The following is a 16,931-nucleotide window of genomic DNA, read 5'->3' as shown; positions in this document are numbered from 1 at the left end:
GTGACGGTGACGGTGACGGTGTCAGACAGAAAGTCGGACTTTGAGGGCATCCCAAGATGACTTGGTGATGAAGTAGGTTCCATTTTTGAATTTAGGTGCATATCAAATATTATTTCGTATCAAAGAAAGGGCTCTTAAGTTTCTATTGTACTTGAGACTGTTCTTTTTTGTACCCTTACACCCTGCCACTATTATAATACAATACACTCATATTCATTATAAAATGCTAACAGCTATCTCATTGGGTTAAACTACCACTGTCTGATACCTGAGTCAGGATTGAGATATTTTATTAGTTGTGCACTGCATTAGTTTAAATAGTTTACCAGATTGATTACTGGGAATTGATACTTGGAAGTTAGAGAGCCTTGTTATCTGCAAGCATAATAAACACGTTCTGTATCATAATATTATAATCCCCCATACTATTTTTTTTTTTCTTTCTGTTTTTGGAAAGAACATTTTTACAAATTTATTAAGCCCTTAAATTCTTTTATTTCTGATTTCTAATTTGTTGGTTAGGTTAGGATCCCTGCATCAGTGATTGCGAGTAGCAGTAATTGGAAAGAAAAAAATGAATGACAGGAAAAATAATGCAAATATATATATGAAAGTTGTGTAGCTTTCGGAAAGAGAGCCAAACTTGGATCAAGTAGCAAGGAAGCATCACATGGCCAGAAACACACACACATATATATAGAGACACCAAAAAGCTTTGCCACACAACCCTCTCTCAAAGAATGACTTTTATGAGCAGCAAGGAATAACCAGCAGTTTAAGTAATGAATCCATCAATAGCACAATAAGCTCATTCAGTACTCTAGTATTGCATGCACATATAGTGTAAAATTGTGATTTGTGGATGACCATAGAGAGAGAGAGAGAGAGAGAGAGAGAGAGAGAGAGAGAGATGAAGCCTCTGAATAAGCCATATTCTTTGTTTTCAGCATTGTGGTCATCTTCCTCATATTATTCAGTTTTAATTTTAGTGTTTGTAGTACCCTTTTTTGTGATATCAGTGCTTGTTTGCACTTCGGGTTCATCTTCATGGACATGGAGATTTGGCAACAACATATTGGAGACTGACTATTCTTCATCCCTAGCTGTCTCTACAAGATCAAGACCTTCGCAAGTGCTTGAAGCTGCAGAAGCTCATCATATTAATTCTTCATCATTTTCGAAACCAAATGAAACAACAACACATCTTCTCCCTCATCAAATTGTAATTAAGATTTTGAATTTTTTTTTTTATGCATGAACATTTTAACAATATGTATCATTAATGTGTTTCTTCAAGTTGACAAAGTAGCTCATTGTTCTATTGGTGTTGCATAACCACAGGGAGAAAAACAAGAGATGGTATGGAATGATCAAGGCCTAGGAGCTGATGAAGTTAATGTGACTTCTGCATCAGCAGTAACTATAAAGAGATATAGCAGGTTAGAGAAAATTGAAGCAAATTTGGCTGGAGTTCGGGCTTCCATAAGAGAAGCTGCTAGAGTTCGAAATCTAACCTCTACCCATGAAGATCCCGACTATGTTCCTAAAGGACCAATATACAGGAATGCAAATGCTTTTCACAGGTATTTTAGTACAAATAGTTTTTACGACTTGGATAATGATTCTTTATAAATCAGAGAAAAATTAAATTGATTGAACTGCAGGAGTTATTTGGAGATGGAGAGGCTTTTCAAGATATATGTATATGAAGAAGGAGACCCGCCAATATTTCACAATGGTCCTTGCAAGAGCATATATTCTACAGAAGGGAGGTTTATTCATGAAATGGAAATGGACAATAACATTTACAAAACCAGAGACCCTGATGAGGCCCTAGTTTATTTTCTCCCATTTAGTGTGGTGATGTTGGTTCAGTACCTCTATGCGGCCGACTCCCATAACACAGACTCCATTGGACGGGCTGTCATCGACTATGTCAATGTCATTTCCGATAAGCATCCCTTCTGGAATAGAAGCCTTGGCGCTGATCACTTTATGCTTTCTTGCCATGATTGGGTAAGAAATCGTATCACCTTCTTCCCCTAAACTTTGCCTCTCCTTTTCATTTTTTGTTTTCTCTGTTTATACAATGTAGTCCATTATATTTACATGGTGACTCGGTTGCATGAGGCTTACAATAGTGGTACCAAATTTATGTTGTGAACTGAATTTGTCTGTCTACAGGGGCCGCGCACATCTTCTTATGTTCCTCATTTGTACCACAAGTCCATAAGAGTGTTATGCAACGCCAACACTTCTGAAGGATTCAATCCTTCTAAAGATGCCTCATTTCCAGAAATCCATCTCCGAACCGGGGAAACCAATGGACTTGTTGGTGGGCTCTCCCCATCTCGCAGGTCGATTCTTGCCTTCTTCGCAGGCCGGCTACATGGCCACATAAGGTACTTGCTTCTAAATGAATGGAAAGAGAAAGACCTAGATGTGCAAGTTTACAACCAACTTCCCCATGGAGTGTCCTACGAATCGATGTTGAAGAAGAGCAGGTTTTGCTTATGCCCTAGCGGTTATGAAGTGGCAAGCCCTAGAGTTGTGGAAGCCATATATGCTGAATGCATTCCTGTGTTGATATCTGATAGCTATGTTCCACCATTCAGTGATGTTCTTGATTGGAAGTCATTTTCTGTCCAAATACAAGTGAAGGATATACCAAACATCAAAACAATTCTAATGGGAATATCTCAGAGTCAGTATTTGAGAATGCACAGGAGAGTGAAACAGGTTCAAAGGCATTTTGTGGTAAACGGACCCAAAAAGAGATTTGATGTTTTCAATATGATTGTACACTCTATCTGGCTCAGGAGGTTGAACATCCGGATTGAGGATCAAGTTGAATAGAAGCTTTTCAGATGGGACTTCTTTTATTTCTCCCAATGGGGCAAAGGCTACCTTAAGAGACATTTCTCAGAAGATATAATTACAGAGCTACCTTAGTTTGTTATCCTTATTTTCTTTCAATTTTTTGTTTTTAATAATCATCATTCTTAGAAGAATACCCATTCCGACCAGGAACAAAAAACACCCAAAAAATAATCAATCAATTCAAATCTAATTGATGACACCAACAACCTAACGCTTTGGTAATTTATTTATTGTTGCATTCGCCTACATAATGCGGATAAAAATCAAGCTTCTAATATCATATTGGCCTTTTTATGCCTTCCACAATTTACTTAGGATTGCAACACAAAAACCGAAATCAAAGACTTAACAGTTCTATCAGCCTCTTCTAATCTTTGAGAAATGAAAAATTCATTACAAGAAATATCATAAATTTGAATATTGCAGATTGTAGCACAAGTAACCATCTGCCGCAACTAAAAACTGAAAAGGGTTGGTTCAATACTGGAAAACAAAATATATGACATTGAGAGAGATATAATATATCCATCCCTCTACGGAGGAGAATCCAGATGTTACAAAGCCATCAAAGCTTGAACGTACATATCAAATCAAAATCATGACAGGCAAATACTGCTATAGTATCCAAAAATGGGTGGAGGAAAATAAAAAAGGAAAGGTAATGAAAAGAAAGGTAAAATTCTACGCGCGGAAAGAAAAATTGAATAGAGGAATATATGATAGTGTTTCAAGTATGCCTTGAATCCATCCTTGTGACACTGGGGCAAGCCGTAAGAACCTGATAGGAATGTAATCTTCTATGTACACACACCCTCTCTCCTCGTCTAAGGATTCTCTACTAGAAAAATCATGTAGTAGGGCGGAGCAGCCTCACCCACCAAGAATGCAAGGAAAATATAAATCATCAATTAATCAATCTAGACGCGCATCTAAAAGTATCTGCTGCCTGAAGAACCTGGTGGTGGAGGTGGCAACCGATTAGGAGTGCGACGGCTACCAGAGTTTGAACCCGAGTTCACATCACCATTTTGTGCTGGATCACTATAATGTCGACTATGGCCATTGGATGAAGACCTAGATATAGATGAATTACGGTCAACTGGACCATTGGCAGCAGCATCAAAGGCAGATCTCCAGTCATCACCTGATGCACCACTTGATCTTGGGCTGCTTTCTGCAAATTTAACATACAATGTCCATAAATTACTAAGCAAATAAAATTCAAAAGCGAAAAGGTAGAGTCTTGATCAGAATTAAGGGTTTCAAAGAATCTAAAAATCTCTTAGAAAAAGAAAGAAGCATTTACATATAAATTCAGGGGACTAAAAACATTTGAGGTCTGTCCAGGTGACAAGTAAAAGAAAATGAATCTACAAATTCCAAAAGAAAGATAGGAAAGCTATGTTATAAATGATAAGCACTTTCTATTATTTATTTATTCATTCACTCCAGGATATCATATAAATTTATAAGCAAAGCAAAATAATTTGAGAACAGCTCTTAACTACATACCTGGTGCACCACCACCACCATTGGACCAGCTGGAGGCAGCAGCCGCTCGGTTGTCATGAATACTAAGTTGGCGTGTTAGTTTGGAAAGTAGTGTGGACTGTTTCTGGTAGCGCTCCCTCCAATGCTTTACATTCTGATCCTCTTGAAGCAGCTCTTCAATCTTCACTGTGTTTTGTGCACTGCACATATATTACTAATTTATCACAACTATCAATCAACAACATATAACATATGAAAGGCGGCCTATTTAGCAAGTCCAAGCTAAAAGGTAGATAAAACGCAGGAAAGAAAATATCAAATTAACCTGACAGAACTATATAGTTGATTTAGCATGTCTTCCTTGGCTTTTTCAACTTGGCAAAGAACAACTGCCTGCTCAACCAATCACAAATGTATTAAGGTACCTTCCAAATGTCCAATCACAAGGAAAAAAAATACAAAGATGATGTTCCAAGCTTACCTTGGGGACATTTGCAGCCAAACTATTCAAAACAGCTTCAACATATCCACGAACTTCTTGAGACATCCACCGAAGTTCTTCTTCAGGGTCAGCAGGTCTTCGAGTCATGGTATCCTAAAAAGAGATCGACATGAGAAGTCAGAACTTTGGATATAAAAAATAAACAAATAAAATTAAGGCTACAGGTTCACAATATTATAGTAGACCATTGACACAGGGAATTACAACTACAAAGAAACAGATAGCGATAGTGAAGGTACCAAAGTAATGAATCACAGAAAAACAGAATTCCACAATGACATTCACATACAGTCATCCATTCATTTTATCATAATTGTAAGAGTGACAGAAGTCGGTAACTCACAAGAGAACCGTCAGAAAGACTTTGTCGCATGGTAGGACCACCTTCAGTTGATGCACCCCTCAGTGGTCCTTTAGAAGGTTGAATAACCTTTCCAATCTTATTTATCCACTCAATCTTGTCTGCCACAGTCTCCGCCTTCAACACAACGGCGCTGTGTGCTGCAAGAAAAATGGAAATCAAGTTGATAATGAACTTACATTTCAGACAGGCCGAATCTGCTGCCAGACAACTTCAACAACCAAACAAAAGGATATACCTTTCAGAACTGTCTTATATGGAACTTTGCTAGTAATTTTAAACACAAGACTGGGTGCTTTTTCTGACGCATTTCCCTTCTTGTCCTTCGAACTCTTTGGTGGAGGTGGTTCTTCCTCATCAGAAGCCTCTTCAATATTACATTCCTGCAGAATAATAATGAGTTTGGTCACTATTACCACTGGCATTCAGCTTCATAATGAAGGTGGAAGCCCTGACCGCTCTTAACAATATACATGTTGAGTTTACATGTTCAATATAAGGCTTTTGTGCATGCACCAAGATGACTAAACAAATAGGTCGTCGCATCATTCTCGATCACAGGATGAGAAGACTAAAGAGAGAACAAAATTTTCATTACTATCTGAAATGCTGGTCATATTTTTGACACCAACATGAATTTAGTTCTGTGTAAACAACTTCACAATTACAAATATCTATTATGCTATCAGGGGATTAACTTGATTCCATAAAGATCAAACAGCATGCATATACCACTGTCAAGCCTAGTTAAACCAGTAGGCACAGTTAGCACCTTCGACCCAAAATTCATAATCAATCAAGCCCACCAAGTCAAGAAATCAAGTGAAATGTTTCTTGGAACCTCAGGGAAAAAACATTCAAAAGAAAAGAACTCAGCATCGAAGCATATCCTACTTCTATTCATTGGGAAACTAAATATTACTTCCAGATAACTCCTAGGCAACCACAACTGATGGCAATACAATGTAAAATGCTACAAAAGGATTACAATTGGTTGATTAAGATAACTAATAATCTTAAATTTGAAGAGGTGAGGCATTGGAGGGGTTCTCATACCTCCAAAGTGATGACACCACGAAAGTGTCTCTCCTCTTGCTTTTTGGTGTAGCCAAGCTGTGAAATAAAGAAAGGGTCAAATTATATCCAGATATCAATTTGCAAGAGTGAGAGGAGTAGCAATAACAACAGTAACACATTTACAATCCAATATTCTGAAGTAAAATAAAGAGAAAGCAAACAAATGACTAAATTCCGACATCTTGGGACATGTATATAATCTGCGAGCTAGCACGTGCTACTCCATCCTTTATAAGACTTCTTGTCTGGCAGTAAGACACTATCTTATAAGGGCTCAAACAAAAGGGATTGGAACATACATAAAACTATACATGAAGGCTTTCCTCTCTGATAATAATCAAAAGACAAATAGTGGAATTTTAGGTAGAAAAACGTAAGCAAAAGAGTAGCCAGATAAAGAAAGTGGTTATTTTAGCCACCAAGCCTTGATGTGTTTTCATTCTTTGTTCCCCAAAGGAGGCAGGTTTCTTGTTAATGGTTGTAGAATGTGAAAGATAATAGGAAATGTATGGCTCAATTTCTTATGCATTTTTGGAGTTTTAACGTTATATGTGTCTCTGCCTGATGGTTGGTTGGGTGCCATCACTTCAATTGGCAACATACTGGATGGCATAGAAAGTTAGTGATAAAGAGATATTTTGGTACTGACGGCTTGAAAGAGACCAGAAGTTTTGCAGGCATAGAACAACTTCTGATTGAGATCAAGACTCTCCAACAAAGGACAACTCTTTTTCTTTTCTGGACTGAGATGAGACATAACTCGTAAGGTGGCTTTTTGTATGGACAAAGAAAGGCCCTTCTATCTCCTTAGTACTTATATGGATTATGTTCTATATTTATTTGAAATGGATGCAGACTGGTTTGGTGATTAACAAACAAAGCTGATTCCTCATTGGCCTTCTATTACGAACTCCATTTACTTGACAATGTACCAAACTCATATAAACCCACACAAAAAAATACTACTTTAAATAAACTCAAATGATCCATGTCTTTAAAAATCATTCATATAAACACCATACAAATTTATCCAACATATGTTGAGTTTTGATGCATCATATAAACACACCCATCTGATATCTAGAGACCATAATCCATTGCAATTATATAAGCTTGGATTTATCATAGACTTGGTGTGTAATTTTACAAACCTTTCCAGTCTTTTCATTCAAAACAAACCATCGCTTGCTCCACCCACTAGTCTTGGCACTTTTTTTATACAAGAAACCTGCAAATATTTGAAACTTTAAAATTAATACGTGCAAATTATAAAACTTTAGAGATCTAAATGGTTAAGTAAATCCCCCTTGCCCATAGAAAACCAACACAAGATGGATTTTGAATTTAAAGTTGGCCATTTACTATTTTAATAGAAAAGTGCAGTCAGCTACAATAAGACTCTAGCTTAGTACAGGTGCTTTCAAGAATTCACATCATAACATATAATGAAGAAACAATAGACCAATATATCCCCAAGATAATACATTTCCACATTTCCCTGATTAATGACACAGTTTTTTTGAAGTACAGGTGCTTTCAATCGCTCAAAGTTCCCACAGTTACTATCATCATTTTCATTAGTTACGAATTGGGGAAGGGAGGTTGAACTAGAGCATACAAGACCCGGCATGTTTGTTTCCACATTTCCTGACCAAAGTGATCAGTTTCTGTGACTGGTATGTATGTTTTGACATTGATGCAAAAATTTACACAGGCATTTTAAAAAATGTGAAGGAATGATCTGCTAACTGCCAAATAATGTTCAAGGATGCTAATTTGAGAACAATGCACTTCCGACATGCATAAAAACAGACAATTGACTCCAGAGAACCTTGTCGCAGGTAATTCTAAGCTTTAAAAAAATGTTTCACGCAACCTCCTATAATAAGTATGTATTTAGCAAAATAAAAATGAGATATATCTTTATAAAATACCACTAAAAGCGCTTTCAGTCAGGAAAATTCAATTTTTTTCTTCAGAAAAACAGTCACCAGCAGGGCTTACTGTTTCTCAAACATATTAATACAAGAAGCATCAGTTTCACAAAACAAGAAGTTCAGTATATCAGATGTATGATCTATCCCTGTTCCTAGCGGTCATAATGTGCAAAAAGTTGCATACAAACCTGCTGTTATTTCTCCTTCCGGACCTGCAGTCTTCAAACCAGAAGCCTCCTGTACTTCTTTGCTGTCCTTACCAGATTTATCCTTATCCTTCAAAGATTTCAAGCTTCCACCAGCTTGCTCACCCCCTGTTTGAGGACTAGTTGCCTAAAAAAAGAAGACAAAGAACAATCATGAACAAGCACCTTAAATAATTAAGAGACGATAAAATCAGCACTTTATATGTAAAACAAATTCATTTGCCCACTTAACAGTATATTCAATTTCATTAATTGCAGTTTACATAACTACAAAGAGTCAGTCCCTTACCCGGTTCATTATTGCTTGCTCTGCCTCTTGTCCTTTCTTTGAGGATCGATTTTTCACTTCCTCCTCTCTTCGCTGCCTCTCCATCCTGTAATAGACCAAGAATCAATAGATCGTATAACAAGCTGCATATATACATCAGAATACCGACTCAAAAACAAAACATTTAATAAAAAAGCCCATGTGGACACGATGTGTGCAAGAACATGTGTGTGCACACACACTTAAGTTATATGACAATAGAGTAGCTAATTAAGCTCCTTCCATCTCAACATGCAAAAGGAATTGATTTCAGCAATACTGCATGATGTCCAATATGTATAGAAGCTTAAACAGTTTGTGCCTGGAACCTTAATGGAGATTATGCATGATCAAACAAAAAAATAGAAACTACCTCCTTTGCACCAAGCGAATGAAGTGTTGGGGAGGCACAAAAGCACGCTCCATATCTACCAGTGCAACCACCATTTTCTTAGCTTCATTTTTAAATGCATCCAACGCAGCACTTGCAATGGCCACAACCTTGAAATAAATTGAAGGAAAAAAAAAAAAGTTAACCCATACAGAATATATTCATTGGATTAAGCATTGTGAAAAATTATAGGAAGCAAAGAGCTAAAAACGAAAAAGAACCGGACAATATTTCAGTTATCATACCTCCCTCTTGAAAGGAGGGTATCTTCCAAGACCAGGTGTAGCATTTGCAGCAGCAGAAACTATATCTACCAGGACACGGTGTACCTATTTAATCAATCAGCCAAGATTTCCTTGTCAATATTTACTCATACGATTGTCCATGCTAGGATTGCACAGCAGTGAAGGGATGAATTTAATTGTAGGTAAAGCCCTCCAAGACCACTCATTCATATCAAATAATAAAATTCAAAAGAGATTAGTCCACATTATCATTAAATTTCAGAGAGAGGTCAATGACCCACTACTAGAAACACCGAAATTGTCCCCAACTTAACCACCTACAAAGCCCAGTAAGTGTGGGGTTTTATCACAAAAGGCCTCAATGATATTAGTAGTGGAACCGTTCATCAAATATTATATTTTATTTAGTCTAGTTTCCGATGTGGGATTTATATTTTTCAACACGCCCCCTCAGGTGAGACTTATCACATAGGATAAGGGGTAGGTGTAAACATTCAAGTCCAACATGTGTACTCTACATATTGGGTAAGGGTAAAGGCCCAATTCAGGCCCAATCAATCAACCTGGCTCTGATACCATGTTAAATTTTAGAGAGATGGGTCAATGACCCACTACTAGAAACACCAAAATTGTCCCCAACTTAACCACCTACAAAACCTAGTAGGTGTGGAGTTTTATCACAAAAGGCCTCAATGATATTAGTAGTGGAACCATTCATTATATATTTTATTTTAATTAGTGTAGTTTCTGATGTGGGACTTATATTATTCAACAATTATTATTTTGATATCAGAAGAAACCCAAGGCAATGTAGACCTACAACACACTAAGACTCATAAATAGATCAAAGTCAGAGATTTCAATTTTTCCAGCCAGAGAAAATCCTATTTATAATTATTATTCTCCACTAAACTCAAACATAATAAAGAGGAGGAAAAAACGAAGGTGAAGACTACACGATAGCTTTCTGCACACTTGAAAACAGCAAGACAATAAATTCAGACTTGTGCAAAAGCAGAACAAGACATGGCTAGGTTTACCTCATCAACGCAAAGACGTGATGGCTCTTTTGCAAGCTCTAAAACACCTTTTATTAGAGATCTCAAACCCTTTTCAGGGGATATGAGATATGGCTGATAGCCATCCGCTTCCAACACAATCTGATAGAAAATGATAGCAAGAAGTCATGTGAAGTTAAAAGAATTTTTAAACCAGAGTGTAAGAGAAACAAAGCAAAGACAAAACATACCCTCTTCACATTATTGATATCAAAATGTCGGTCTAATGGGAGTTGTTTTATTCTATTTGGAAAGTTTCCTTCAAAACTGGCAACAATTTTCCATCCAGAACCCTGCAAAGTAATTTATAAAACCATATGAGCAAAAAATTCAAGGAACTCCATGAAAATTACCTAAACCTGAAACATTCCATCCCATTATAGGAAACAAAAATATACTAACTACCCAAAAAAGATCCAATTATTCTCAAATATCGTGAAGAAGTCTGAGAAACCACATAAAGTAACAACAAAGGGGCCATTTTAATTATTAAGATAAAATTGAAGCTAATGGAAACTATGATCCATAATAATGGAAAAAAAAATAGGATGAGCAGCTGATAGAAACATGGCAGTGGAACAACATCTTAACCTTAATAAGGCTTCTAGTGAGACATTGTATAAATTGAATGATTGCTAAGTTTAATACATTAGATATTTCAGAACGACTCTTCTATTACTACAACATGGACTGCATCTAAAAACCCAAGGCAAGGAGTAAAATAATGAGATTTTAGACCTACCTTCAAGGTCGTCTCATTGTCAAACAATGATCGGACAAACTTCTTGATTAAAAAAATAAAATTAAAAAAGAGGGCTTAGTGCTTTACAGCATTTTTAAATAAACATACATCCAATTTTAAGAGAGATGTGGTTTTGAGAGGGATTGTATCTTTTTGCCACTTTTCTACCTTTCTTATATGAACTATTCAATATATTGTATTTGTATTTACCAATAATTTGAAGGAAATAAAAAGAAATATACAACAAAATATACTTAGAACACAAAAATGGCCATTTAACAAAAAGAACTCACCTCACCAGATGTAATGTGTTGGAGAAACTTATCCTCGAATTCACGGCAAAGTTCCAAAGCTAGAGATCTGGTACCCTCAGCACTCTGCACCATTGACGCACCAAGCTTTACCAACTCATCCTGAACTATTTGAGACTTGCCTTGTAACCTGGAAAATACAAAAGTATAAGTTGAATTGAAACTAGCCAATTAACTTCGGAAAAAAAAAAAATTAATACCATAGTTGAAGCAGGGGGTGTAAATTAAACTACATTGCTGTTCAATCAGAAACTTTCCAAGTCCTAAGCTGATACTTACAATTACAAATATCTTAAGTATTGATTAAGCTCATTTTATTAGGCCAATGCAACTGGAATGGCCAGGTGAGCTGTGAACAGCACTTAGAAATGAAAAATCCTAGTATTAACAATATAAACTAAATATTTTGACGATTTTGTGTCATAATTAGTAAAGGTTCCAGGAAATAGTCCCCCCAAAACCAGAAACCAAAAACGCATCTAGGATGGACTAGATCTGCAGAAAGAGTAGACCCAAAACTCCAGAATAAAGCCAAAAGAATATACAAGCTACCAACAAGAAAATAACCAAACAGCAGCCAAAAAAAACTCCAAGACGTGGCCATGACTAGGCCCACCTCCACAGGGGGCAGACTGTGGGGAGTGGGTGGGGCTAGGTTTTTCTTCTTTTTGATGGAAGCTAGGATTTTTTCTTTGTGGAGGCTAGGATCCAAGCTCTGATACGAAGGCAACCAACTACATTTTACTCATTGTCTGGTTTTGGAAACCAAATAACCATTTTGTAACACAGCACTAAGCATAGCCTAAAGACATGTGCTTCCAACAATATGAATGACTTAAGAAAACACATACAATATAATAAAAAAGATAAATAGAATCCAGGAAACATTACCCAGTAAGGAGGTTTGGAAGCCGGACTTTCATACGACTCCGAATCTGCTGTGCCAGAGCATCCACTAATGCTACTCTGCCTAGCTTACTTTGAGGGGCTCCAGTCAAAATGGACTTCAGACTTTCACTTTCAGCCCTCCACGCAGTTTCTAGTGAATTCTCAGAACCTCCAGACTGTGCAGAAGCTATTGAAACTGACTGACCAATTAAAGCAACCCATGGAATATCTGATGCTCTTGATGGCCCCTGATTTAACAAAAGAGCCTGGACTGCAGCTAGTGCTTTCTGATCTGAAGAAGCTTGGTCTATTTTACTAATTACACCAACAGTTCTGGTACCTGTCATCAATATTTGATTGCCTTTTCAGTTGCTCAAACAACTAAAACAATAACAATGTAGTAAAATATGGGGAAAAAAAAGGAAGGATATTAGAGGGGTGCATTAAGGTGAACATAATTAGAGAGCAAAGAATAAAGTGAGCATTTCAGCAACCCACTCCCTCAAGCAGGGAAAAAAGGTCTTCCAAATTAAATAGCAATGTTTTTACCATCTCCATCGTATTCTTTGACAACTCTGAGGGCTCGAGATGAAGCAACTTCAGGTGCTTGAGATGCAGGTATAATAACGAGCAAAATTGAATCATTGTGCTCAGCATATTCGCTAATCTACAAAAGGAAAAATGAAACTTTCTTGCTAAAGATTACCAGGTTAAAATTTAGTAAAGGGAGTAGCAGCGCCACTGAGACATCAAATAAATCCTACCACATATCCCTTGGAAGACTAACAGTCTAGAACTGCAAACAGTCACTTACCATAGACTCATCCATGATTCGTTGATCAAGCCCAGGTAAATCAATCAACTTTAGGGGTGGGGCTGCAATAAAAATCATTTTAGTAGAAATCAAATTTCAATCAACCACTTACCATTAATTAATGAGTGAAGAGACTGGAAGCTAGGTAACAATATGAACTAACCTGTACTTGTCCGTAGTTTCAAATTAATTTCATCTCGACTTTTGCCTGTGGCATTACTCAGCCTACCTTGCAGAGAATGCCGTAAAGCACCTGCAGAACAACATCAATCATATTAGAGTTTCAAAATTGACACAATAAGAATGAGCTTAGCAAGGTTACAATAAATCAAGTATTCAAAACATCGTAGTATTTCTCTACACTATCTTGTGAGGGGTTGTAAGTCACATTGGCTTCAACTGGGTATACATCCAGCATTTGTTAAAGGCCATTCAAAAACTATAAAGCTCTCAAAGGGGATTCCTAATGTTGACCAAAGACATCTGAACAAAAGCAACAGTGAACCAAGAACTTGAACTAATGAGAGAAAGCAAAAATGCAATTACTAACTTGCAGAAACTTGCTGAGATTTATTGTCGATCTGCAATATAATAGATTTGCTGCTCAAAGAAGCATCTCTCTGCAGATCAATGCTAATGGGAGCTCGAGTAGCACCATTTTCACCAGTTGGCTGGAAGGATAAGAGGAAATTAACCTTAGAATAAAAATAGAGCTTTTATTTGGTCACAAACAACACAAACCTTGTACTACTTACCAAAACGGGGTGTCCAATTAAACTGTTCAAAACAGCTGATTTACCAGCACCCTGACAATAACAACCATCAGGAAAAAAAAGAAGGCACATATCAGGGTCTCCAGACAGTGAGGCCAGTATGGATAAGTACAAGAGTAATCCCAAACATAAGAAATGATTCCATATATATTTAATGTTTTGCAAATATAAATTCATCTTCAAGCTGTTCATCATAGATTATGAGAATAGATAGCTACAGAACTCTAGAAATCCTGAAGCTACAAGGTAAGAGTGATTCCATGGATAAAAACATATATAGACAGACACACACGCAGAATGCACCAACAAATGCACATATCCAGACACGCACAAAAAAGCACACTATATGCACAGCAAGAGAACAAGTCAAAAAATAGATCCTTTATTTCCTATTTACAAGGAAACTATAGCGATAGCAGCAGTGAAAACTGTTGAATGTAACTTTCTTCAGTTAATTCAGGCCGGTACAGTAAGGTGGACCATTGCAGATCGCCAAGAACTGCCCAAGGCGTTTAAACCATTATTGTGTCTGGTGATCATTTTCCTCATTTCTAGCCCAAATCAAATCAAACTCATTAAGAGTTTGGATTTCAGATTCAATATCTTGTCTTTTGTGAGCTATGTTTGCCTTAGTCCTCAGTTCTCGACACAAACAAACAGGGTATTCACAAAATCCCAAATCAAATAAGAAACATCGATTAAGGTCCAAACCCAAAGCGTAGATTTAAAGATCGCTGATTGGAAACAGAGCAAGTGGAATCGAAGAGATCAAATTCCAACGAATCGAATCCAAAAGGAGATTGGTTGACTTACAACATTGCCGAGAGCGACGACGTTAAGGAAACTGGAAGCCCTGCGGGAGGAGCTTGAGTTTTCGTCAACATCTTCGTCGGCAAGTATAGCCGCGCCTTGGCGCATCGAGTCTGATAGTTGCAACAACTCCTCGATCGCCTCCATCGCAGAAGAGGATTGAGGATCAAAGATCTGAGGGAGAGAGCGATGGATCTGATTGAAACCCTAGAAATTGAAAATTTGGAAATGAAAACGATCTCCCTTTGTTTCTCTCTCTCTGGCTGTCTTCTAGCTAGAAGGAATTAGAATTCGAGATTCAGAGATTCAGAGATATCGAGCGAAACTGCGAAGGAAGACAGGAAACGGAAGAAGTTTAAGGAAAGAGGAAATGTGGGAGAAGCTCTGTCTGTCTCTCTCTCTCTCTAGAGTCTCTATCTATTTCTTCCCACTTTCTCTCTCTTGCGTTTTGAAATCTCATACTCTTCTCGCCATTCTCTCTCTCTCTTTCTTTTATTTTGAATCTTAAATGTTTTAAGTTTTTAGCTGGGTTCCGTTCCGGTTCCCTTTCAATTTCAATTTTAAACTCTCTCTCTCTCTCTCTCTCTCTCTCTCTCTCTCTAATGATTTTGCTCCACTATTTTCTCTATGTTGTTTTTTTTCCCTCAAAAACTTTTTGGGTCAAGTTTTTTACCTCAAATTTTAAGCCTTCTCTTTTGATAGTAGGACTAGTAGCTGTATCATATTTTGTGATCAGATTATAAGGTGATTTGTATTTATGTTGTAGCACATCATGCATATTGTGTTTGATTAGATTAAAAAAATGCTCAATTACTAATCACCGTGTGGATCTTCACTTTTTTATAAGAGAGACAATATATGTTGAATAAATATAAGGGTGTGATCTTCCAATAATAATTCAGTTTAGTATCAACAAGAAAAAGGATAATTTGAATTTTGAATGTCTTTCAATGTGTGATGTGCCACTAATAATTTTAGTTTACTGTCATTATTTTCACTTGGTACTTACTTTGAACTGGGTGTGAAACTTAGAAATAGGGGAATAAAAAAATTGGAATTGGATTAACAACTCCCTAGTAGATTCAATTCATGATTTTGAGGGTACTATTGGATTACATATTAAAGTGTGTAACCCTCATTTTTTTTTATTATCAATAAACATGAGGGAACTTAGGAATTTTTTTTTTCTTGTACCCATTCCTAGTAAGTAAACAAGTTATTTCATAATTTTATATTTTTTTTATCGACGAGGGAGATAAAATTTAAATTTTGAATTTCTTTCAGCATCAGGAAGAGAATTACTATTAAACTAAAAGCTAGTTGGTCATGAATTCATATCTCAATGTTCAACAGTTGGTGAATACGAAAAATGTGCATTAGTTATTATTCTTCTTTTATTTTCTTTATCCTTAAAATTTTATCTTCATGCTGACATTTTAAAGAAGGAGCGGTATTTAAGTTTAAAATGTTTTCATTTTCTACCAGAAGTTTACTACTCCCTGCAATAAATTTAATAAGAAAACATATATATATATATTGATTTTTTTTTGTTAGAACATATATATTGGTTAAAAACATAATTGACGCTTGTATGGATGCTAAAATATTCTATTTTTTATTATTATTTATACATGTACTAAAATACTCAAAACTAACACATCCAATTGTACCCAAAAAAAAAAAAAAATGAACACATCCAAGAGAGAGCAAAAACAAACTCTAGCCACACACCCCAATCCTTTAACATCTTTTTCTACTCCACAACCATCTTTCTTCTCTTTCAATCCAATCTCTCTCTCAAAACTCTCCCTCCAAAATTCTAACTTTCTCTCAATTTAGTACTACCCTGTTTTTTAGTGGATTTTGCTGCTATCTACTCAAGTGATTTTGGTCATTTTCATCAAATAAGGACATCAATTCACTATCATGCGAAACTAAATCGTTGGATATCATAATTTCCTCATATCCGTCCAATGTTTCACAATAATTGGTGGCATTGCTTCGAGTGGTGGTGGTAGTTTTCATTATTTAGGCTTGTGATTTATTATTTTAGAATTTTGGTTGTTTTGAGATATGTGTCCTTTGCTTGAGATAAACCTTCGAACTTTGTAATTGTCATCTAATGCTATTCAATAAGT

General features: G+C 36.4%; 2 protein-coding genes across 2 annotated transcripts; one reads left to right on the top strand and one right to left on the bottom strand.

Annotated features, from left to right (window-relative positions):
• The first annotated feature begins 709 nt into the window (after positions 1-709).
• On the top strand, positions 710-3,266 carry LOC110746019 (putative glycosyltransferase At3g07620). Its single transcript, XM_088245223.1, has 4 exons — positions 710-1,222; positions 1,342-1,583; positions 1,665-2,016; positions 2,185-3,266. Exons 1-4 carry the CDS (start codon positions 863-865, stop codon positions 2,854-2,856), a joined length of 1,626 nt encoding a protein of 541 aa, XP_088101349.1. The 5' UTR covers positions 710-862; the 3' UTR covers positions 2,857-3,266.
• A 95-nt stretch (positions 3,267-3,361) lies between these two features.
• On the bottom strand, positions 3,362-15,306 carry LOC110746015 (dynamin-2A). The gene is made up of 22 exons (XM_088245222.1): positions 14,797-15,306; positions 13,966-14,016; positions 13,761-13,881; positions 13,374-13,463; positions 13,211-13,272; positions 12,946-13,063; positions 12,400-12,736; positions 11,491-11,638; positions 10,647-10,748; positions 10,438-10,557; positions 9,398-9,481; positions 9,135-9,262; positions 8,744-8,828; positions 8,437-8,581; positions 7,463-7,539; positions 6,291-6,347; positions 5,473-5,617; positions 5,217-5,374; positions 4,853-4,966; positions 4,697-4,764; positions 4,393-4,571; positions 3,362-4,054 (listed from the first exon to the last, which is right to left on the bottom strand). Exons 1-22 carry the CDS (start codon positions 14,938-14,940, stop codon positions 3,810-3,812), a joined length of 2,778 nt encoding a protein of 925 aa, XP_088101348.1. The 5' UTR covers positions 14,941-15,306; the 3' UTR covers positions 3,362-3,809.
• Between the last annotated feature and the right edge of the window lie 1,625 nt (positions 15,307-16,931).

This window comes from Prunus avium, chromosome 8 (assembly GCF_965620075.1).
Source record: "Prunus avium chromosome 8, drPruAviu1.hap1.1, whole genome shotgun sequence".
Classification (NCBI taxonomy): domain Eukaryota; kingdom Viridiplantae; phylum Streptophyta; class Magnoliopsida; order Rosales; family Rosaceae; genus Prunus; species Prunus avium.
This window is presented reverse-complemented; position numbering and strand designations above follow the sequence as displayed.